The sequence below is a fragment of the Lissotriton helveticus genome, chromosome 2_1 (genome assembly GCF_964261635.1).
Source record: "Lissotriton helveticus chromosome 2_1, aLisHel1.1, whole genome shotgun sequence".
Lineage (NCBI taxonomy): Eukaryota > Metazoa > Chordata > Amphibia > Caudata > Salamandridae > Lissotriton > Lissotriton helveticus.
Window position 1 is genome coordinate 2,103,834,260 of NC_136059.1, and position 25,872 is coordinate 2,103,860,131.

Here is a 25,872-nt window from a genome sequence, read left to right on the forward strand (position 1 = left end):
CAGCAATATTTTTGCTAGTAAAAGTTCTTCTTCATTTATTGGTGAATTTGTGTGAGCGATCGTTTGATTGGACGAATAAATGCAAGCATGAATACATAGGTAGATGATTGTGTGGATTGGGGAGTGCATGAATAGACAGATGGATGTATGGATGAGTCCACAGAAGAGTGAATGGTTGAGTGAGGGGATGAGTGAATAAAAGGGTGAATAGGTTTTTATTGATGATCGTGTACATGAATGTTTGAGTGGGTGGACGAATGGAGGTTTAGTTAGATGTATGTGTCATGGATGGGTGAATAGATAGATGAGTGAGGGTTCTCAATGTTCACTTCTCCTGCAGCAGCCCAGACTGTACATATCATTTCATAACATGTGTTCATTAATGAAAGACCTCATGCAATAAATGCAATACCAACATAGAAATTAGCAGCCAACACATTTAATTTACTTTATAAAAAGGTTTATCCACAACTGGCAACTACCTACACTTGACATAGACTTCCAACAACAGTGCAGTGTGTCCCATGTGAGAGAACCACAAAACAAATATAGAAGACAAATCCTTAATAAAGACACTGTTTTACTCAGCCATAACCGAGAGTTTTTTGTTATGTTTTTCCATGGTGCTACACATTTCAAGGAATAGCAAAATTGCTGAGTCCTGGTCTAGGACCCTCCCTTTATTCTTTACACTACACAGGTCCTCATCTCGAGCTGACTCGTCGTTCAGGCTGAGAGCAATCCTAGACCCTTTCTGTCCCTTCCATGGCTGGACCTTGCTTGTTTGATGCATGCACAGCTAATGGTTCAAGTGTGGGAACCATCCTTTGCCAGACCATAATGCTTCTCGAACCAAGACTCAATGGATCCTTTAATGTTTGAACCCTCCTCACCGGGCGGAGAACCAAGAGCCCACAGACAGACATCCTTCATGGAATTCTCAAGACTGTTCATCTTACAAAGCTTTGTTCTCTTTATTAAGCTCCCTGCTCCACCCCGATCTCACGGACTCTTCTAGAGATATAATTTATCGCTGCCTATCTGATAGAGACTTCTAGCCACAGATTCCTTAACTTAGAATATTCCCAAGTTGTCAGACTGGTCCGGACATTTTCGAGCGGTACCCCTGCACACCAGTAGATGGTGTCATTCAGCTCGGCATTGTCCGCATCAGAAATTACATGCGTGGCGCCTATATAGGCATCACACCGGCACGCTGACGTCAGTTTTTTCCTTTCCGTGCCAGATAGCTGTAATCTATAAAAGAGCTACCCTCAGTCGCTTTTTGACTGTTTTTTTGTTCTCAACTTTTTTGTCAAACTTTTTTCAAGAGATTTTCTCTCCTGGTGTGACAGTATGGCTCCAAAGAAACCTGCTGGTTTCATACCTTGGGATGCCTGTCACAGGCAGCTGTTTATGACAGACACACACTTTCTTTGTCTGTGGTGTCAGACGAACCAGCAATATTCAAGATCTTGGTCGTGTGGAAGGCCCCGGGGCTGCTCACAAAGCAGCACCTGGTGGTCATCATATCATCATCATCCGCAGGGCGCCTATTGTCAGCACTCTAGCCCACACAGAATTAACCGCGCCCCCAAGCACTTCTCACAACTTCAGTCCGAAATGGGATGTACAAGAGGTGCTTGGGGTGGCTGAGAGGAGGAGCTGCGGACCAGGTGGTGTCTGCACAAAGCAGCTTCACCGAGATTAGAAGGTGTCACTTATGTAAATTTAAGGGGCCTCGCACATTCCCTTTTGTCCAGGGCCCCGAAAATCCTAGGACCGGTCCTGGCACTAGACTAAGCACAGATTTTTAGCCTATGTGTTTTAAGCCACACCCTTAATTACATCGACCACGCCCCTTTGAGGGACCCGCCAGGTCTTTCATCCCACTTAAAGCCCTAGACTTACGGTTCAGTTGTTGAAGGTTGGCCGCTTTGTAAGAAGCTTCTCAAGCTTGTCATCCAGCGAGGAGCCTTCGCCATGTATGTGCCTAACACTAAATCATTGAAGTAGCAGTCCGATCTTTAAGTTTGCTTCAAGCTCTTTGCTCTCACACATGGAGCACCTGCTGCCTTTTGAATTTTATTGTGCATTGTTTTGTGTTTTAATTTACTGAGGAAGTCTGTTGTTCAATGCATCAGTGTCGTTTGTGAGTGCAAAGTACTTCAGCTGCGTTTTTCAGACACTTTTAAAGGGCTGAGTGTTTGACGCTGTATCCATGTGCTTTTTTAACCTTGGAGTAGAAGTTACAAATTCCAACAGAGTTCTCATTGATGTTTGATCTGCTCAGGATCGTATTCACCACTTTGTAGTGTGTGCAAACACCTCCTGTGGTTCCTGTAAATATCACTGGCCATGAATAGTACTCTGAATAGATTACCACTCCCTGCCTTTGCACCGCCGCTAGGGGTGGACGGAACTCAGAGTTTCACTCAGCGGAATTCTGCATAGTTATATGAAAACTTTGCGAGATTCTGCAGAGTTCCACGAATGGTGGCAAATTGGCACGTCACACTGATTTTTAGCTTTTTCCACACTGAAAAATCAGCACAAACGGCACCATGCGGCACGCCAGAGGGCGCTGCTTCTCGAGTTGGTTTTGCTGCCACTCGAGTAGATTTTCTACTCAAAGTGCAGCTTTCTCACCGTGACCGGTTTTGACCCCCTGCGTTGGGAAAATCTCATTGGGTGCCCTTCTAGAACCGGAAATTCGTGCTGATGGATGTCAATTCTCCCTTGCGCCGTTGGCGAGCCGCGCACAAGAAAAATCCCCACCAAGCGGTGGTTGGCAGAATTTAGCCGGAACTCTGCATTACACGTGTAACGCAGAGTGGCCAAAACTCTGCCAGCGGAGCGGAATTTATCTCCCATCCTACTTTTCTGTCCCACATTAGCATGTACCTGCACAGCATCTCTGAAGCAGCAGTGCTTACTGATCAAAAGCATCTCCTGAGCTCTGGTGCTCTCGGAGAGACTCAAATCGGGAAGTGGTAATATTTTAACAATGCAACATACATACTGCGTGTATGGCCCTTTTTGTTAAAAATAATGACTTTGGTGCTCATTCTTTGCATACATCTGTACTCTAGATGCATGTAATTCATATATTGGCTAATCGTTATGAAAAAAGGGAGGGTTGAAACATGATCGTTTCAAAGCCTCAGTCTCTAGAGCTTGTTTCAGATGTCTCTTTAAGCTCAGACCACCTTTACTGTCTTGGGTAATTCCAGTTGCAAATTAGCAAGACAAGTCGAATTACCGCTGTAGCGGTGTTGTCATTGGTGTTTTCTAATGCCCCACTTATGATTTTTAGTCGCAGGTAAATTGTGTGTGACAATATAGGGCAATGCCTTTCTACCTGATCCTCAAAGCACACAGCTCGTTGCCATTGTGATGGGTACACGAGCCCATTATTGTGGTTGACCATGAACACAGCTTTTAAATGCCGCATCTGCTCATTTCCCCAATTCACACAACTGCCTCCTCTACAGAGGTATCAGAGAGAGATTGTCTACAAGGGATTTTGCTTGAAAGACTTAAACACAAGAATTTGTACGCATTAGTCTGGAAAGTTAGTTGTATCCAATCTAACTATGATGTATCCACAGGATAACACAGATCAATCACAACAATATGAAAAGAAGAAAGCACACGGAAAATCCTATTTCATTAGAGAAACTGAATTTTATCAGATCAAATCAAAAAATGGGGATACAGACAGAGATAAATCTCACAGTGTAAAATTATGAACAGATAACAGAAATCAATTGACAAATCAGTTCATAATCAAAACATCTACTCCAAATAATCAACCCAGAGTAACTCAAGTCAAAACATGGACAAAGGAAACTCTTAGGGAAAACAAATTATTTTCGGAGACGATGTGGAGGTCGACGTTTCGGTCTCAGTTGCAGGTGTCTATAAGACCATCATCAGGACAGTTTTTAATAGTGTGGAGAACAACCCCCTGTGTGGATATAACACAAATTAATAACCACTCTGTATTGAATAACATATTTTCCAATAAAATATCTCTACCTATATGTTTTATAGAATAACCGTGTGCAAAACGCCAGACAGGTGCATCATTTATTAAATCTAAAAAGATGATTAAATCTACGCAGTTTATTGTGACCAAATCATATTCATTACACATAAGAGTGAATCACTATTTTTAAAGATTTCATGGCTCAAAGGTTGAATACTTTCATTTTTCATCGCTCAAGAAACATCAGGGTCCATAATATACAGCAACAATGATTTCACTAACTTACTTTGAAAAATATAGCGATATGGATGAGTGAAGAGAAGCTCGCTGAACCCAGTCGAGCACAGCGTAGTGTTCTGTCAAATAAATTAAGGACAGAACAGAATGTAAGTAATGTGACTAAATCGCAAGGTACGTTGATAAAATAAGGGACGAGAAGTTATAGTACCTGTTTCTGTTATTCAAAGATGTACAACTCTCCCGCTTTTTTAAACCGACTTCAGATGGGGAGACTTCACAGTGTCTCTGAAAATCACATAAGAACTTAGAATGACCAAAATGATTTTTAACGAAGGAATTCCTACATGGAAGAGCTCTAGGTTGCATGCTGCATCGAACTACCAGGGCACACGGGGGAAGAGCTATAATATAAAGGTCAAGCTCATTCAGTTCGTCAATCAATATCAGACGTAATTGTGTTGGATGCCAGGAGCTAAGTTATTTAGGTAGATTTTGTAGAAAGACTCCTTAACCGCTGACAGAATAGTACTAACTGCATGTGGAAACATCAGTGTGTCAAAATATATCTCAACGGAACAACGCTAAAAAGTCACATGACAGCGTCACCACAGTTATAGCAGATGCCGTTTGAATTTTAAAGACACAATGTAAATTGAATATTCGAAAACAATACAGCTCAGTATTTATATTATTGTGAGCTCGATGTATCATAACGCCGTCAATAAGATACTTTGACTGCGCCGTTCATAGAGTGCCATCCGAGATGTTGCAACAGTTTTATAATCAATATACTTAAAATGATGTTGTAAAGTCGCTTGTTTCGGTACTTACAGAGTAATAGTGGTTCAAACAAAACACACCATTCCTGAGTCCAACGGCATTTGCACAAGGAAGGATACTGGGGCAGCAACTGTCGGCAAATATAAAGACCGACACCCGGAAGTGTAATAGAGTGTGAAGCCACGGAGCGCACACAATGCGCGTCATCCAGCTGGGAGGATAGATAACCCGGTTTATTTTGAGTTGCTATGGCGGCCATCTTAGAGTGAAGTTGCTGTATATAATGTCCAATGAATGTAATATGACAGTGTGTCTATTTTCAAATGACCAAATTGAAATAGGTCGTCACATTATAAGAATTAACATTTCATTAGAAACACACAAAATATAATTCTGTAGTTAAACACTTAGAGTTGGTCTCATGTGATCATTAGAAACAATTAAATAAATAAAATAACAACCACGAATTAAACAATTCAGTAAAAACATCAAAAATGGTTGATGAAATGAATTATAACATATAAAAACTTGGAAAATCATCAGAGTAACAACGGTTGTTTAGCGGACCAATGATAACATGCACCACATATGTGATATGACAGATCTTTATATGCTATGTCAACAAAGTTATAATGACAAATTATTGGCCAAAGTTCTTAATATTAATGGGACTGAGAGGTCATTTACTTTAGAAGCCAATAGGATCCGACTATAATAATTTAAATTTTGAAGGTCAGAAAGGCAGTTTATTCAAGAAATCATGTTATACATGCCAATTTGAACCATTCAGTTGACGAATTCAACCCATTTTTGACGGAATCTGCCAGACAAATCCAACGTTGTTCCTCAGTCATCAGGATAAGATCAACATTGGATTGCCTGATCGTAGGTTTCACAGTTTCCACTACCCACCACAGCATTTCTTTCTCATTGTGTTTCTTCAACAGATAATGTTCTACTAGGGGGGCATTTTCAGTTCTGCATCGTATTCTAGATTGATGTTGCAATATGCGTCTCTTGATTAACTGGGTTGTTTTTCCAAAATACCTCAGTCCGCATGGGCACTGAATGCAGTAAACCACATTCGTGGTATTGCAATTAGAAAAACTTCTAAGAGTACAGGTTTTCCCGTTCACTTGAAAGCTTTTAATGTTGGAATTGGTCTGACAGGCAGTACAGTGATTGCATTTGAAATGGCCAGTAATGGGACTTAGTTGTCGCATGTTGTCAACTAAGTTGTTGTCTTTATTTTTATATGCATGTACAAGACGGTCCCTTAAATTGGACCCTCTTTTAAACGCGAACATTGGTTTCTCAACTAGTTCAGGCAAGTTAGACAAAACTGACCAATGTTTATTGACCGAATAGTAGGCCATCCTTCAAGGCTTGCGGATGGTGACTGTTATATTTTAACAAGGTGTTTCTCGCTGTTGGTTTCGTAAAGAGTGTTGTATATAGTGTCTTATCTGCATTGACTTTGATGGAAATATCAAGGAAATCAATACTTTCTCTACTTTGAACAATGGTAAATTTAAGGTTGGGGTTCCTGGAATTAATCCATTCATGGAAATCCAATAGAGCCTCATTACTACCTCGCCAGATGAAAAAGATGTCATCAGTATAACGCAGCCAACATCTAAGGTTGGCTGCGAACTGATTGGCAATGTTATGAATATACTGTTCTTCAAAGTTGGACACATAAATGTTTGCTATGTCCGGCGCAAAAACTGCGCCCATGGCCACGCCTTTTTGTTGCTGATAAAATGTTTTATCATAGAGGAAAAAATTCTCACAAAGGGCAATCTGGATACACTCTAAGATGAAATCAGTTGGAACTGCATGGGGTCTTGGTCTTTCATCTAAAAGATTCTCAAGTATCAGTAGTACGTCAGTCTGGGGAATATTTGTATAGAGACTTTCGATGTCCATTGACACCAAAAGCTCAAAAGTAGGGTCAAAGGGGAGATTCTCAACTACATTGATAACAGCTGTAGTATCCCTAATGTAGTTCTCAGCTTCAGTAGCGAACGGTCAAATAAAGAAATCGGCATACTGAGCTAATGGCTTAAGAATGGAATTACAACCACAGACAATTGGTCTCCCAGGCGGACACGAAAGGCTCTTGTGTACTTTCGGTAAGATGTAGATTACCGGCACTGTATTATTATTATTTATTATTATTTAGTAGTTTGTAGAGCGCACAGCTACCTCCAACGGAGGTGTCCCGGCGCTAAAAGAAATACCTTCTACTGGGGGGAGGAGGGGGGTTACTGAGATTTGCAAAGTTAATTAGATAAGGGAGAAGAGCCAGGTTTTGAGTTTTTTTCGGAAAAGGGGTTCTGATGTCAAGAATCTCAATTCAATGGGCAATTGATTCCAGAGTTTGGAGGTGGTTACTGCAAAGCCTCTTCCACCCGTGCGGGCTAATCGAAAGCGGGGACAGGACATCAGACGGAGGTGGTTGGATTGGAGGTTCCGGGTGGCTAGTGAGGGTTTAATTCTGTGACGTAGGTAGAGAGGACCTCGATCGTTCATCGCTCTGAAGGCCAGGGTGAGGGCTTTGAATTGGATGCGGAGTCTTACCGGGAGCCAATGAAGTTTGATCAGATGAGGGGTGATAGAGTGACGAAATGGGATATTGCAAATCAACCTGGCCGCTGCGTTCTGTACTCTCTGAAGTTGGTTGATGAGGTAAGCTGGAGCCCCTACGTATAGGCTATTTGCGTAATCCAAGTGCGCTGTGATGAGGGAGTGGATAACTGTTTTTCGGGAGTCAGATGGAAGGTAAGGAATTATTTTTTTTATCATGCGTAATTTGCCGAAACACGAGGAAGTAACTTTGTTAATTTGCACCTTGCTGGAGAGGGCAGTGTCGAATTGGACGCCAAGGTTACGGGCTGTCAGAACAGGTTCAGGGAGGGGGTCCAATTCAGATGGCCACCAGAGGATGGAGGGGATTGGTGATTTTTGATTAAAGAATAGGACCTCGGTCTTGTCCGTATTCAGTTTTAGGTTGTTATTTGACATCCAGGAGGCGATGTTTATCATGCATTGGCGGAATTTGTGGAAGGCTATTTCGGTGTGGTCTTTGAAGGAGAACACCAATTGCGTGTCGTCGGCGTAAAAAGTAGCTTTGACGCTCCACAGTTCAATTGCTTTGGCCAAGGGTTTTAAATAGACGTTGAATAAGAGTGGACTGAGCGCAGAACCCTGCGGCACGCCCCAGATGAGAGGTTTTTTGCCAGAGAAAAAGGGGCTCAGCATCACCTGTTGAAATCTGTTGGTGAGAAAAGATCTAATCCAGGTGAGGGGAATTCCACTTATTCCGACCTCTTGTAGGCGTGAGAGGAGAGTGTCATGGGAGATGGTGTCGAATGCAGCGGATAGGTCGAGGAGGACCAGCATGGTCTGTAGGAGATTTATTGACGAGGAAGGCGGCTTCTTTCTCACTCAACCAACCTCCATCAAAGCCTAACTTGCTAAGCTCTAGGATCTTTTTCTCCAATCTGATCGTAGGATTGCCAGAAAGTTTCTGATAATGTGTTTCTTCTGCAAGCTGTTTCTGTAATTCTGCATTATAAGCAATCTCATCCCACAAGACAATTCCACCGCCCTTATCGGCCGGTTTTATTATTGTCTCTGGAAGTGTCTGTAGACGGGATAGGGCCAGTTGTTGTTCCCTTGAAAGGTTGTAACTAATATGCATAGGTTTTCTGAAGAAGTTCTCAACTTCGGTAATCACCGCATTTTCAAAAGTGATAACTTCTTTCGCAACCATGTTGTTTAGAGGAAAGAAGGTGGACTTCTGGTGTAGCCCTGTTGTATCATGTTTGTCAGATGTTTGTTTGTTTGCAAAGAAATTCCTAAGTCTCACTGATCTAAAGAATTTATATAGCTACAGTTTGGTTTGGAATAAGTCGTTTCTTTTAGTTGGGACAAATGAAAATCCCTGGCAGAGCACAGAGTTTTCAATATCCGTGAGTTGATGTTTGGATAAATTGAAAATTGGAATGGTCGTGCTGTGATCTACCACTCGTAGAATTGATTGCGAGTGCGACGGTAACCCGGTGTGTAATGGTTCCGTGACCATCCTCTCCTTGATGACCTCTGTCTCTGTGGATGTCCCTGGCCTCTCCTGTCCTGGCCTAAAAAAGCCTGTCGTGAAGTGGAAGGTTGGGGTTCTTGTCCCTGTCTATAATGGTTATCAAACCCTCTTTCACTGTCTGTGTCTGAGTCAGTCACAGAAAAGGTGGCTCTCTTCTCGGGACCACGATTATAACCTGTGTTTGGGCCTTGGGGTTGATAAAAGTCTTTGGTCAGATATGGATACGTTTTCTCTCTGCTGTATCTTTTTATGTCTAGATGTAACTTGTTGGTCTTCTTATGGGAATTGAAATCCTCAAAATCTTTTATTGTCAACACTATTTTATCAAGCAGTGTCTTAGCGTTAGAAATACTGGCATCAGAATTGATCTTATGTTCCAGAATTTCTATTTCCTTCGTTAACAGTTTAATGTGCTTTTGTGCTGTCTCGATGCTGAGCACCATCCAGGTGCGTGAGCACTTGTTTGATGCAAAACTAAAATGAAGTTTGAAATCCTCATCTTCAATAAAGATAATTGGAATATTCTTTATTTGCAAAAACCAGTTGGAATTATATTTGCAATGAGACAGTCTGTCAAGAATTTAGCGTGTAATTCAGTACGGACTAGCTTTTTGCGTAGACTTTCTAGTTGGTTCAAATCAGATTCACAAGGAAGATGTGTAGAAATACCTCGGGTTCCTAGCAAAGAGGGCCCAGAGGCTATTTTCAATACGTATTCATCAGTATAAGAGAGAGTCTCGGCTTCAGACATATGTGTTGTCGAGCCAGAGGGAGTCTCAATTTGTAAAAACGAACAAACAATGAACACAGACAAACCACTTAATGAAGTGACCCACAGCAGACCTGCGTCTGCGCAACCATATGTAAGTGAAATTGGGTAACCCAGTAAACCCTTGTAGGCTTGGGCTGAATATGGTATCAGAGAGAGATTGTCTACAAGGGATTTTGCTTGAAAGACTTAAACACAAGAATTTGTACGCATTAGTCTGGAAAGTTAGTTGTATCCAATCTAACTATGATGTATCCACAGGATAACACAGATCAATCACAACAATATGAAAAGAAGAAAGCACACCCATTAGTGGTGAATTATTCTAGTGAAAAATGAAATTAATTTGATTGCTGGATATGTTAGTCTGTTAGTCTTTTATAAGTATTGAAAAGGATAGTGGAGGGATAGAAGAGGGGAGGGGTTGCATTTTATATAGCGCTTGCTACCCCTGATGAAGTGTTGGAAGTGCCTTTTGGCGAGTAGCACACTACTCCGTTACCCAAAAAGGATTGGTGGCGAGTTAGTCTAGGGAAATATGAAATTAATTTGAGAGGTGCACATGTTAGTCTGTCATTTGGATTGAAAAGGATAGTGGAGGTATGGAAGAGGGAAGGGTTTGCATTTACTTAGCACTTGCTACCCCTGATGAGGTGTTGAAACGCTTTTCAGCGAGTAGCACAGTACTCCCGGTCCCAAAACCAAACCCCAAAAAGGATTAGAGGTGAATTAGCATAGGGAAATATGAAGTTAATTTGATTTGAGCTGTGGAATTGTTAGTCTGTTATTTGGATTGACAAAGGATAGTGGATAGAGATTCTACGCTTCATATAATACAGTGAGCCTAGGGCAAACATGCAGGCATGAGAGCCTTTACAATGCTGTTTTTACCACGCAGTGCCTTTATCATGAAACCTTTACTACATAATGCCTTTACAATGCTTGCCTTTACAGCGAATATGCCTTTACAACAAAGGTAAGTATATTTAAGGTAAGTGTATGCGTGTGTATGTATATATATATATATATCTCCAAACAGTCCCAACACCAAAATGAAAGAAGGAGCCCGCACACGAAGATAGAAGTGCTGGTCAGTTTAATGGGTCAGATATCTCCCAACCCAGCAGCAAAACAAATGAGATGCGTTTCGTCTGCGAACAGCCTTTGTCAATCAATGCGTCACCATCTTGTTAAAAAGCTTTTAAATACCCCCAGTGTCCTAGACAGACGCAGTACTGTCTCATATCAGTAGACCTAGTGCCAAACAGAATTCCAAAATTAACTTATAGTTATCGAGTGTGCACTAATGCTCGGACATCCACCGAGCTTTCAGAGTGTCCAGAATCCAAAAGTAAAAATCTCACCATGTGCACAGAAACCTTCTTGTGTAGCAGATACATATATATATATATATATATATCTATATATATATATATTACCTACTGGCGGTCGCCAGTAGGTATATATAGTTAGGATTTTTTCTCTATGGGTTTTTTGAAAATTCTATGTCTAATAACTTTGGCGTTTGTGGACGGAATTGGCTGAAATTTTCAGGAAAATGGCACATTTTGTTTCTGAGCAGCCCTTGAAAATTTGGGGGGGGTTCGTCAAGGGGGGGCCGAGAAAAAAGGGGGGTCCCAAAACGTGTTTTTAACATTGAGTTTTCCATAGGGCGGTTGGCCTCACTTTTAGCCCGAACGGCTGAATGGATTTGCACGAAACTTGGCAAAATTGTAGGGACTGGTAGCCCGATGTGCCTTTTGTAGGTCTCAATATATGTGCTCCAGTGGATTTTGAGAAATTAACGTTTAAAAAAAGATATATATCTGTAACAGCGGACCAGGCAGCGCTCCGGTTCGCGTACTTTACGCGCAACGGAGATTTGTGAAGCGAAGCTGATTGGTTCTCCGGCGTCTGTCAACATTCCAAAAAGTCCGTAGCGGCCGCCATCTTGTCTCTCGGTAGGATCGAGAGACAAGAGGAGGTCAAAACAAAGGGGGAAATAACTATAAGGGGGCATAGTAGATCCTCGCTGACCCCCTAGGTTTGATGTGGAGGTTTTAAAAGGGCCCCGCGGGGCAAAAAAAAATAATAATAATAATAATCGAACGGCTGAATGGATTTGCACGAAACTTGGCAAAATATTAGGGACTGGTAGCCCGATGTGCCTTTGCTAGGTCTCAATATATGTGCTCCAGTGGATTTTGAGAAATTAACGTTCAAAAAAAGATATATATCTGTAACAGCGCTCCGCTTCGCGTAACGGAGTTTTGCGAAGCTGATTGGTCATTCTGTCACTGGGCTATAGTTGGGCTACATCTGGCTGATATTTGGGCTACATTTGTTTTTTTGTGTGTCTGGCGGCCATCTTTGGGCTACATTGGGCTACATTGGGCTTCATTGGGCTACATTGGGCTACATTTGGGCTCCAACATATATATAGGCCAATGTAGCCCAATATATATTTTTCAAAGTTAATTTTCGTAAAAACCACTGGAGCATATATCTTGAGACATAGCAAAGGCACATCGGGCTACCAGTCCCTACAATTTTGCCAAGTTTCGTGGAAATCCATTCAGCCGTTCGAGCTAAAAGTGAGTCCAACCGCCCTATGGAAATGAAGGAAATGAATGGGTAATTTGTAATTAGCAAATAGCTAATCGCAAACTAGGAATGGTAAAGAATCGCTATTTATTCCTTAAAGTTCGCTATTTAGGAAATGCAAAAAACTTTGATGATACATATGGCGGTTCATCTCTAACAAGATAAGAAGCATAGGGATACATTTATGATGACTGGCGCATCACCAGGGATGTGTTAGTCATTCTGTGCCGCTGTTCCGTCACCTATGGTGTGCTGCATTTACAATGCGGCGCATCATGGGGCAAAAACAGCACAGATGCGTGATGTATCTGTGCCGTAAAGGTGGCGCATTGCTGGAGTTGTATCGCAAGTGTGATGAAGCTCCAGCAAGGGTCGGGGGTGCCCCTGTCGCAGGGTTTCTGTTCTCACACAGAACTGTGGACAGAGGATTGGAACCTCGGCGAATTAGGGTGTCCCAAAACTCACGTTAGTAATCAAAAACTCCTTAGCAAGCTAGGTACAGTCTCACATTGGATATAACAAACTCTCAATGTTTAGACAATCCAGAATATGAACTTATAGTACCTCAGGATACGTGGAACTCATGAACAGTCGGTCGTTATATATTTCTTAGAAACCAGAACATGGAGTTAAGAAGAACACATGTGTATTTGAAATGTTTATTTACTAATGCCGTCTTCTCAGGCGTAGTATCTTAGATAATAGAAGTACACATATTATCAGTAGCAAAATTACCAGCATAGTTACTAGTACATAAAAAGCGAATGGTGACAGTATGTTAACATGCTGTAAATGAATAAGAGTTAGCAACACTTATAAGCAGCCGCGGGCCGTGGAGGGAGTTACGGTGGGGCAGGGAGGCGGGGAGGGGGAGGGGCAAGGTAGAGAGGGCTCCACCCTGCTTCTCCCCCTCCCTGCCTCACCGTAACTCCCTCCACGGCCCGCGGCTGCTTATATCTCACCCTCCCTAATACACATATTATATTATTTGCTAAGAAGGTCTCTTTGTGTTGGTTTAGGGCGTGCCCATACTTTAGTGTCTTAGATTTGAAGGAATCACATCAGCATACACCAGCTCTCTCTTCATGTGAACCGCATCAACTGTTGTGTATGTGTGTTCGGCAAAGCAATATAAAACTCGCCTCATGCCCAGAATTGGCAGAAGTTGCACTTATGTTATGAGTATGAAGTCGTGGAGATCAGACCTCATAACAATTCTGTATCGTGTTGTTCTTGAAACTTTAGCACTCGCTGTACAGATATAGTTTAACAAGCAAAGCAGATAGTAGAGCAATAACATATTATTCTCATGTAAACCACGATGAACTACTAGGTGGAAAGCTAAAGCAACAACTAAGTGTCGTGTGCAGAAGTTGCAAAAAAGGAAAAATGGCGTTTAAACCGGTAATGAGCCCATGCTAACTTAACACGGTGTAAAGATATCCAGGACCTAGATGACACCTCCCCATGATCCGGAAACGAACTGAATAAGATAATAGAAGTGCCATCTCATGAGAGCAGATTGCAAGTTTATATGTGGACGGTCCGCAAGGTAAAGCATTAAAAACTAGGAAAATTTAATGCTAAAGAAAAATAAAACAGCCAAGTACTTTATCGAGTCTTAAGCCAATAGGCAAGGTAAATAATAAAAACTTGACAAATAAGTCAATGAATTGTCAATGAAATGCTAGTACTCAGCATATCAAACATGAAAAAGGTCTATGACATAACTGTGTATGCAAAATAAGCTGCAACAGCCTCCAATAGGAAGTCACCGTCTTCATCCGAAAACAGTTCAGCCATCCAATTTAAAAGCGGAAAAGAACATACGTGCTCTCCCAGCACCGGATCCTCTATCACCATCAGAGGACAGCTCGGTGGGTTTTCAAGAAAGCTCTGTTCCAAGAAAGACTGTGCTGCCGCCAGTAAATTCCAGGGACCAAGTAGTCCATGCATCAATGCCACAGCCATAATCCTTTCGCCAGGACAAACCAACTCGTGAGTAATGATAGGAGTCATCAGCTGATTAAAGTCGACGTCAGGAGAAACCGGTCCGCAGAGACACAAATCAATGGCCCAATCGAAATCACAGGTCAGGCAGTGAAATACAGGCTGGACACAGGTGAAGTAGGAGAATCGAAAAGATAATCCATATGCCGTGCTTAATATCGCCAACGGCATTGTGCCATAATATTCTAGCATGCGATTGCGGAACAGTGTCAGCAGCTGCAGGGTGGGAGGTTGCATAGGAGGGACATCCATATTTAAAAATGTAAAAAAGCACAAGAGCGTCCGCTGGTAATGCAAGTAAAAATGCCAATCCACGAACCGGAGTGGAGAAAATGGAATGAAAGGAAGCAGGGATGACTCCAAAGATTTTCTCAAATGAAGTCACGAGACCACTGGTAACAACTTTAAAAAAGTGCGCCAGGGTCTTTGTGGAGGATGCGTTAAAGATAGTCGGAACCATCTTGCTGAAATTGAAAGGCAAATCTGAATTAAAAGTATTCCTTTTATCGTAACAGTAAGTGAACGGGTTATTTGCTGCAGAAATGTTCTATTTCCTCCCACACATGAACATAGGGAGTTTTCAATCTGGCCACAAATACCAACCTTGGGACAGATTTCAACGGCATGGCAAGAATAAGAGCTCTTTTGTCTCAGAGAGAGGTGGCCTTGAGTTCGGCCCGTGAAACTTTCGTGCTTCACATAGTGAACACCCGTACAGAGGTGCAGACCCTTTTCAATTAACTCAGAACAATCTTCATTATTGAGCGTCAAATAACTACCATTTTCCAACAACTTGAACGTGGGGATGATAGCAGGAACTGGCGTGCCTTGCAACACGCAAGCCATATTTGGTCGGTGTTTGTTGCATGAACCGTGTAACTGTATGTGCCTACACATTAGTGAATGATCTGGCGTCTCAGTGCATTCCTCTCCATTCAGATAAACTTCTTGATCATCTTTGAAACATCTGTATGTGTATGGAAGCGACCAGACCTCATGAAGAAAAGCACTACCTAAAGGTTCATAACGACCTATTGGTATATATTTCATACAATTTGAAAACTTATATAAAGCAAAAGGCAGCGTTATTAAACCGTGGATAAGGCACGTTGCCAAAAAACCCGCAATCCTCTGCTGATGATGTCACTGAGCATGTCATGAATGATGTAATATGTGACATCATCAGCAGTGGATTACGGGTAATAGTATCTCTAGTTTACTCCCCTATAGCTGTCTTTCTTTTAACATAAGTGTCTGTTTCCTTCCCTTATACTTACTGTTTTTGGTTCGCTTCTAGTTCGCGTACCGGCGAGCGAACTGGGAAGCGAACTAAGAGAAATAGAGGTTGGCACAGTTCCAAATATTGTACCAATTTTTTAATAACGGGGAGGTAGTTCTGAAAAGAACTTTTTTTTTATTGTTTTTGTTGTTTTATATTTTTTTTATTATTTTTCGGAACATTTTTTTACTTTTTTTGAATTTTTCTGAAGTTTTATATTTTTTTGGGTTTTTCTTGGAGGGGGCAATGAAAACGATTCATTGTAAAGGGCTCAACAGGAGCAACAAAACAAAAAAAGAAGTATTTATTATTTTGGGCGTTTCGTACAAACTTGCATATGATAGTCAATAGCTCTGTTGATCAGAGTGATGCTTTTTTCTCCGTAGGAAATGAATCCATCGCAAAATACGCAGGTGTGTTTTACTTCACCAAATTTCATTTGTATATTTGGCACCATCTCCCTGCCCTCTGGTCCCGTTACTTCCGGTACAACAGATCTTCTGGCCATAATAGGGAGATTATCTAGGTCGTTCCGAAACTGTGCAGCACTGTAGTTGTTAGGATGCCACCTAGTCATATGGCGATGCATTGTGTAGTTTCCGAAACTGTATTTTTTCTCGGTTCCTCTGGACAGTCTATCTTGACATATAAGGCAAGTTACGTATCTTGCATTTACTTTTTTCTGACCTTTGGGAATTTTAAAAAATTGCCAAATGAAGTTTTCTTTCCGGTGAGACGTCCTGGGCTGCTCAGGCAAAAACTGCCTCTCTTCGTGCTCGTCGTCCTGTTCCTCTTCTTCTTCTTCTTCTTCTTCTTGTTGAATTATAACTTGAGCAGGTGGTCCACTCTTCCTTGGATGTGGTGGAGGTGGTGGGGAAGCACCAGCTGAAGCTACTAAAGAAGCCATTGCTCAGTGATCACAAAGGGTCTTTCTCTCACAATGATGAAAGTCAGAGTGAGGAAAGAAGGAGGGATTTTCATCATTTGGGAAAAACAAGAGTTCTCAACCAATCAAAAGTGTTCATTTTAGATTATATGACCTAGTCTTACATCATTAGGAAACCAAAAGTGAAATGAACCAATGAAAAGTGTTATTACCAAGTCACATGACTTGCTGTGTTTACGTTAAGCGCTTTGCAGGGCCTCCCGGTTTGCTTCCAGAAACCTGCGCTTTGCGACTCGCTTCGCGTACCAGTTCGCTAACGTAGCACGTCATATGACGTATCACGCGACAACGTGAAACGTCATGCGGACGGGAGGCGTCACGATGTTGTTTTCTAACGCGGTACTTGCGGTAAAGAAACGTTTACCGGCTCGCGGTCTATTTCGCGGCATCAAGGTCAGCTAACGGGAAGCTTCCCGATTCGCGAAGCGGGAACGAAGAAAAAAAAATATTTAAAAAAAAAATTATTCATAAACATATAAAATATATTTTTGGATTTAAAGAAGAATACATTTTACAGCTACAGATATTAGCTGTTAAAAAACCAATGAAATTCACAGAAAAAACCATAGGTTATAGACCATATATAGTTAGGAATTAGCATTTACAAAACCTTGAAAATTCACTGAAAAAACCACAGGTTATAGACCATATATAGTTAGGAATTAGCATTTAGAAAACCTTATTTTACTCACACAAAACCATTGAAATTCCATATATAGTTAGTTGCACTAACTATATATCGTGCACCCGCAATCCACTGCTGATGATGTCACATATTACATCATTCATGACATGGTCAGTGACATCACTGATGACATCTCAAATGACATCACTGATGACATCACTGATGACATCTCATTTGACATCAATGACCACATCACTGATGATATAATTCATGTGACAATACAATGCATCTCCTCACATTTTAATATAGCCTCTGTTTCACCCAGTGTTAAAAAGAGAGTATAATTTTTGAAACCATTGACACACCAATACTAGTTACTACATACGCACTCACTGATTGCTACGTCTACACACACCTTCACTCATTCACCCATACAATCATTCATACATACAATCACTCATCTTTACAACACTATCATATGCACTCATACACCTATACAGACACTCACAGTCTGCCACTCATCCATGGAGTTACTCACACACCTAGTCAGTCCTGTAAAGAATCAATGACACTTCCATTTTCTTGTCTATACAGTTAAACATAGAGCACCTTACATTTTCAAACATATACTAACACATACTTACCTTCTTATACAATCATTGATACAAGTACAGATTGATCTGCACAGAGTCACACACCTCCCAGCTAGCCACACACACACTCAGTCTCCCATACAAATACTTGGGCAATCAATCAATAACCCATATAGTTACTCATATAGCTACTGATCAACACATGCAGCAGTTTACAGAACAACAGACATAATGATGCACAAATTAAGACAGTTTAGTCACTAACCCATGCAGTCAGTGAGACACATTTAATCACTCACTCATACAGTCAGTCATGCACCTACTAAATCCTTCGTCCAGACACTTACACATCCACTCATTCTTCAATATGTAAGACATATTTAAACTTTATAGAAACAAAAAATCACTGGATGTTGTTATCAGTGATGTCATCAGTGATGTCATTTGAGATGTCATCAGTGATGTCATCAGTGATGTCACTGACCATGTCATGAATGATGTAATATGTGACATCATCAGCAGTGGATTGCGGGTGCACGATATATAGTTAGTGCAACTAACTATATATGGAATTTCAATGGTTTTGTGTGAGTAAAATAAGGTTTTCTAAATGCTAATTCCTAACTATATATGTGGTCTATAACCTGTGGTTATTTCAGTGAATTTTCAAGGTTTTGTAAATGCTAATTCCTAACTATATATGGTCTATAACCTATGGTTTTTTCTGTGAATATATATATATATATATATATATATATATAGCAAATCGCTTGAACCCAAGCCGCTTCTTATGGCAGGGTAGTGACCCCCAAATATCACCAAAAACAGCCTGTTGGTGCGGATGGATCCTTCTCTGCTCTAACGCAATAACCACAGTACTGCGGCTCCAATGTTTCAGCGTGTCTAATTAACAAACACCGGCAACAAGTTTTATAGGAGTTGGGTGGTAAAGGTATTTTATTGTTCGAGTTTAGGAGATGGGAAGGGTATAGGGTGGTAAGAGTAATTTTTAAAAAGGGAAGGAAGGTGTTGGGCATTCCCCCCATAATTAGGAAAAATGTAAAATTATAATTATTTTGAAAAAGTTGGAAGGAGAGGTTTGGTGGGGTCTTTCCTGCACCCCAAAATTAAATTTACACACTCACATATATGTATATAAATATGGGTTTAACATACCTCAGATATACTTACCTTTTGTTGTAAATGCATGCATGGTAAAGGGTGCGTGGTAAAGATGTGTTTTAAAGGCGTGGGTTTTAATGTCATAAACCCAAAGACATGGATTCAATAGTGATTTAATGATTTAAGTTAAAGTTTCGGTCTACATTGCACTGAGCAGCAGAAGATTGAAAGCAAAGGGTTGATTCAGAACAATGTATTGCTTGTGTCTGGAGGGAGGCTGTTCCACAGCTGGCTACCTTCAGCTGATTCACTAAAGCCTAACATTAAGCAAAGCCTAGAGAGAAAAGTAAAACACAGAATCCAGTGTTGGCAACCTTAGGTGTATGTCATACAATTCTTCTCTACATGACACAATTAAAAATATCAAGAAATCAGTGTTTTTAATATCCAGACAGTTCAGGAGGTATCTCTGAACCCTTGGCCACCACAACTCCGTCACATGAAGCAGAACTCCTGTCTTTACCAAGCTATTTTGCTGCATGAAATCTCTTCTAGATTGATATGCTGTTCATAATCCCGCAATAAAGTGGTGAGTCCAGATGTGTTTATAGTAGTCCTTTTTTCTGGGCGTCTACATGGATGAAGTTGTGTAACTGACTTCGACACCATGTACCTGCTCTAAATCTGCTTCAGGTTGCTGCTAGATATAAATACAAATTAAACAAAAAAAATATGTTCTGAGGATATGAGGTTTCCCTTTATTATTGAATTGTATTGTAATTGCATTTGTATAGTGTTTACTTTCCCTGATGACGCATAGAAGCACTTTCTGGTGAGTAGCATGCCACTCTGGAACAGAAGGTTATTAGTTATTGTTATTAGTCTTCTGCTCCCAAGGAAACCATCCCATGCGTTTACTTCAGTTTCTTGTGGCATATTGAATTAATAGGAGCTAGGTGTGATGATTACTTAGGGGTGGTATGTGAGTTCATACAGATGGTTGGTGGGAGGAATGTTTAGGCTAGAGGAGAGATTACTTATTTTTAGGTTGTAGGGATGCCGTTTCAAAAAAGGAGAAGTTATGATCTATGAAATGAGATGTGAGCAATTTCCAAAAATACAATCTTGCAGGCACATGCATCAAAGCCTTTTGCGATCGCAAACGTTGTGATTCGCAAGAATCGGAGGTTTGGGATCGCAAAATTAGCTTTTACGATGCATCAAGAGTCAATGCCCTCGCAATTTGAGAATTCGCAATTAATTGCGAGGTCTCAAATTGCGATTGCATTTAAGGAATCGTATTTTGCGATTCTTTAAATGCAATGCATTAAGGTAAAAAAAAATCTGCGATTTCGCTAATAGGGGGAGCAAATTACCATGAAGTTGAACTTCATGGTAATTTGCAAAAACTTTGAAAAATGCACTTTTGTGCATTCTTCAAAGATTCATGCTGCGCACACACATACCGTGTGTGCACAACTTATCTGCACAGATCAATTTCAGGGGTGCAACAGGATGTCCTTTTGACACCCTGGCGCCCTTGAAATTGCATTTTCAATTTGCGAATCTCTAATTGAGAATCGCAAATTGAGAATGTCTTCCGAATGAATGGGGAGGTATTCCTTAATTGCGACTCGCAATTTGCGAGTCGCAATTAAGGAATGTTTAGAAATCGCAATTTTTTAAGCAATTTGAACATGCATAGGCTTTTGCGATTCCTTAATTGCGATTCCTTCAAAATTGCAATTAAGGAATTGCAAAAGCCAACATTGATGCATGTGCCTGATAGAGAATAAGTTGGACAGTCGTGCAAGCTAGAGTAGACTATACTTTGAGAGAGGAGACATGCGGAGGATGGAAGGTAAGGAGAGAGTCATTCGATTGAAAGAAAGGAGCAGAAAACAGCCAACCCTATGCTGGTTGTATAAGGAGGTCATCCATTCTGTGGTCCTATGGATCTGGGGGAGGTGCCTGATGTTGAGAAAGAGTGAGTGGGAATCAGAGATCTGCCCAGATAGACTGCATTACAGTTCGTCTTTATATGATTATTATTAGGAGATGACAGTTAAGGAGATTTACCAGGATGAACTGTGCTATAAACATGACTATGTGGATAGGAGTTGCTATTTAGGACATACCGTGTTAGAGTCCTCAGTGACCAGATGTGTGCAGATCTCTCTCCAGCATTCTCAGACCTGTGTGGCTAGTATTGGTTGGTTTAGTTAGGTGTGCTCTCATATAGCCTGTATCTGAGCCCTCGAGTTGCTAGCAAGGGTCCACAGGACCTTTAATACAGTATATGCCTTCCTGTTGAAGATGAGGGATCAGATTGTGAATTGGTATATGTTATCATATGGTGACACAGATTACATCTACTTTAGTCCAGGAAGACTGTCAGAAAGACTAGTGGTACTGTCCTCCATCTTGTATCTAGAGGTAGAGTGGGTTGATCCTGGTGCTGTTTTTTTGTTTGGGAGTTGACTGTCTTCTTCCTGTGGAATCGGATCGTTGTTGTCTGGGTCGACAATCTGCCTGGTTTAACTATTGATTGTCTGTCCCTCGGAAGAGAGGCTCCTAGAGCACAGTAGGTTGGTGAAGTGATAATCACTTAGAGCCTAGTAGGCCGGCTGTACACACAGCTGATAGGCCTCTATACCTCAGTTCCAGTAGTTCTCACCTTTTAGTTGTTTATAACGGTTTGTGCCCAGGTGTGTGAATCCCCTAGAGCAGCGTTTCCCAAACGGTGGATCCCAGACGGTTTTTGGTGGACCTCGAAAGTCCAAGCAATCAATAAAGATATCTTTAAATTCTGTATTCATCTTGCCACTTTTGCTGCACTTCAAAGACAGAGGATAAATGTCAGGACATATCTTATTGCAAATTTCAGCTTATGTTTTCTAACGTGGGAACTTGTGTTTACAAACCCTCACATTGAAGTGAACAAGATGGTGAGATTGAAAGGTATTTGTACACATTTCAATCAATTATGAACTTTATTTTGGTTAAAAGAAATTCCAATTGTTTAACAGAGGAAACCGAGGCAGTGTTGTGAAATGTAGCTTGTTTATAAATCAGTCTTCTGCAGGACTACACCTCTCAAAACCTACAAACTATTCAGTGAACGATTTTCATCGAACAGACGAATTCGAAATGAGAGGAATATATCAAATTTTGATCTGAACAAAACCCACTAATGATTTTGTGATTTGTCACAGTTGGTGTGTATGTCAAGAGTCCATGAAATGCAAGCTCCTGGTTTTGAAATATAAACATGTTGAGTTTGCATTACTGTGTGGTCTGCACAGAGTGGCTTCCGCCCTTGTCACTCAGGTCCCCTTAAACTACGCATTACTCACATACTGACGAGGAATGATGTTCACAAGGACTTCATCAACTGTAGATGTTCACACACCGATTGGGCATCCAAGATTGTGGAGGAATGTGTCACAAAAAAGAAAAGTGTTGCTTGAGCATGAATCTAACAAAACTCCAGGATATTCCTGGATCACTTGCGGTCTTTCTTTTTGACATTGTATTGTATCCTTATTTCTCCACCTTTCTGTAAATGTTTCAGAACTGCTTGTACTGTACCGCTAATAGATTACATTGATGGGAATGACTATTCCATTGAACCGCAACAAGGTGGGGATGAAGATGGCCATGCCAGAGGGGCCTGGGACTGGAGCATGCTCTGGAAACGGGTGCCATTAAATGACAAGGAGAAAGCCTCGAGAAAGCATAAAACTGAGCCATATCGGTAAAGAGTGTGTTTTTATTTTAAAGTGAATGCTTGTCTAAACCTTTGTGTTTTGTTTTTCCCCTTTTTTCTCACGTGGCCTCGTCCGTGTGTTGTTTGTGCCGCTCGGATCCATGTGCCTCATCTCATCTCACTGCCGCCATCACAACCCTACAGAACCACATGTACTGTGCCACTCATAGATGTCATAGACGGAAACACCTATGAAATAGTATCGCAAGGGGGTGGAGACGAAGATGGGTATGCTAGAGGAGCGTGGGATTGGAGCATGCTATGGAAGAGGGTGCCCTTGACCCGGAAGGAGAAGAACCTGAGAAAGACCAAAACTGAGCCGTATCGGTAATCACTAATCACTTCCACCTTTCTCTTTCTTCTCGAGCAAAGCCTCGTTTACTAACTAATTACACGGATGTATTGCGTCATAAATTAACACCCTTAGAGTGGTTGCTTCCTCTTTCCTTTTTTATCCTAACTCTTTTCCGCTTGAGTTATGTCCTAACTAACAAGGTTAACTTCTTGGGGTTTTGAATTGCTGTTGCTGTCTCTTTAGTGAGGGTCTGGCGTGTGCATGCATGAAGGACGTCATAGGATAGAATGAGCTTTAATTAACTGAACTACACTCTTTAGTAATCTACCAGGGAACATATTACTTAAGTATACTTGAAATTATACAACAGGCCTGGAATGCGCCCTCAAAAGGTGTTTTACAACTTAAACCTCTTTGTTCTGGCTCGCTTGTCTTGTATGTCAAGCCTAACATAGGTTGGTACACCATACATCTTGTGCCCAATGGGCATAGAATGGCATATCCACTCTGAGTTTATCAACCTCAGAAGGATAACAGCTGAGTGTACTCATCGGGGTACGAACATGTCTTCACATATTTAAACACAAAGCCTAGCTCTGGGTGCATTAGTGCATCGATCCACCAGACAACCATGTAGTGGCACTTAATAATTCGATAAGTGAGGCCCACAGGAGAAAGTATTGTCTTCTGAAGCTTCTTGACAGCACATCTATGTGTGAGAAAAAGGCTAGGCCACTGTATGTAAAAGAGCGTATATTTGCGACTATAAATCTCCAAAATAAAAAGTAACATGCAGTGGATTCAAAAAATGTCTTTTAACGCCCTTATTTACATTTTCTCTCAGAAATTGTTACCAATATGATATTTTGATTGGGCTCCAATTTCGGTTTAAACTGTTTTGATTTTGGAGGTTTATAATGCTACTGCTCAACATCTGTAAAATGTGGTTCTGCTTGTGTTTACCATTCTCTGTATGCTGAATATCATCCTGCTTTCTGTCTCTCCGTTCATCCATGCCTGTATTGATAAAATCATTTGTATACCTTACCACCGTTGATTTTAGTATAAGCACCTTCAAAATCGTTGCAAATTGTGACCTCAAGTGTTTATTCATCTTGAGTTCCCTTGAAGCATCTGAAATGAAATTATAAAGCTTAAGTTTTGATCAGTCCCAAACAGTTACCATGAACAATGAAATAATATATTTGTGCACAATTCGTGTTTTTGAGGATAGGGGTGTTCTTTGTTTTGTTAAAAAAAAACACACACACAGTCCAAATTTCTTTTTAAAATGAAAATTCAGTTAATGAAAATAGAACAAACACTGTGTCTCGATGAGAGACATATTGTCCTTTTACACCTTCCTTAATATTGATCAATAATGTCACACATTTTCAGCACACTTAAGAAATCACTGGGTGAACATGCCTCCTGTATGCCAGTGTCCACTTATGGCTTTAGAAGGACATCATTCTTATTTTATTGTTTTAACAAAAATGATTATCAAGAGAGTGCCGATATGGCCGACTTGATAGAAACGTGAGTACAGACGACCCATAGTCGTCAATATCTTAACAGAAGCACCCTTCTTTCGGATTTGTTAAATATATATCCGCAAATTTTTTCCAAGACCTCGAGTCTTGCTTCCACACATTCCTTCCCAAGACCCATTTTCAGTGGAACAAAATGGACAGTGAATAACTTTGGGACATCTACTGAGTCAGCTGAAGTAGTTTTGTTTTCCAGAAGACAACTGTCTTGATCCTAGCCTTTCTTGAACATAAGGCTACAGTCATGTGCAAGGAATGCCATAACATAAACATTGTCCCTATGTGCAAGACTGGATTGAGATGTGAGGTTCAGCATGCACTGAGCACATCCTCCTGATGTAGATGTGTGGGATGACTGGATATGTTTTGTGGTGTTCAGCTCTGCTAGAGAAATAGGTTCTATGCAGGATCAGATTTGTCTCTGGCTGCTGGTAATTGAGTACAATGTTATGCTTAGTGTCCACCCTTATACGCTAATCCAAACATTGGTCTGGCCTGTGCTCATCCCAATAGTTCTGGAGCATTAGGTGAGGGATTGTTCTTCTACTGCATGGAAGTAAATAGAATCACTGGAAAATCCTAATAAAAACAGTTGGATAGCGAAGTGCTTTATTTAGATTAATTGTTGGGAGCACATCAAAAGGCCATATAATTAAGGCATAAATGGGTCCTACTCCTAAGGAGCATGCTGTAGACCTTGGGATTGGCCTACCTGAAAGGGATTTTGACTTCAGGTAAAGCTGAGAAAATGAAAGACATTGAAGGCCATCATACGCTTAAAATAATTTGAATGATACTAGTCATTTCCCAACAGTGAATACCCAGACCTAAAACCAAAAAGTCCGGGCACAGTAACAGAAAAAATGTCTTCTATGGAGGACAAAAATAATGCCTTTTACCGTTTGGTGATGGGACAACATTGAGGTTGTTCAACTGATGAGCAGAGCTGCAGCAATTTCCTTCTTGAATTTCTTGAGCATGGTCAATGACATCCCAGGTGAGCATCCAAAACAGAAATTAGTTGATGGTTGAGTTCTAACATAGTACATGCTAGTCTCAATAGTTAAACAAGATAAGTGATCCTTCAGTTTCAGAGCTCTGATCAAGTCTTCGATGTCTGCCTATCAAACAGATTGTATTACATTACTGTTTATTCCCGCTCTGCAATTCAAATCAGGGTTTTCCACTGTGTTC

At 40.9% G+C, this 25,872-nt stretch overlaps 1 protein-coding gene and 1 long non-coding RNA gene across 3 annotated transcripts in view; one reads left to right on the forward strand and one right to left on the reverse strand.

Annotated features, from left to right (window-relative positions):
* The window catches only part of GALNT7 (polypeptide N-acetylgalactosaminyltransferase 7), a 597,040-nt gene that overhangs the window by 427,723 nt on the left and 143,445 nt on the right, over positions 1–25,872 (forward strand). The window contains exon 6 of one of the 2 annotated variants that reach the window (XM_078677071.1): positions 22,978–23,160. In XM_078677071.1, the coding sequence (XP_078533197.1) occupies positions 22,978–23,160 (183 nt within the window). Of the gene's footprint in view, positions 1–22,638; positions 22,822–22,977; positions 23,161–25,872 lie in introns of both variants that reach the window. The other variant, XM_078677072.1, reaches the window with a different exon arrangement.
* LOC144819060 (uncharacterized) lies at positions 3,674–5,174 on the reverse strand. The gene is made up of 4 exons (XR_013607211.1): positions 5,063–5,174; positions 4,440–4,516; positions 4,278–4,347; positions 3,674–3,970 (listed from the first exon to the last, which is right to left on the reverse strand). It is a non-coding gene; the product is annotated as an uncharacterized LOC144819060 (long non-coding RNA).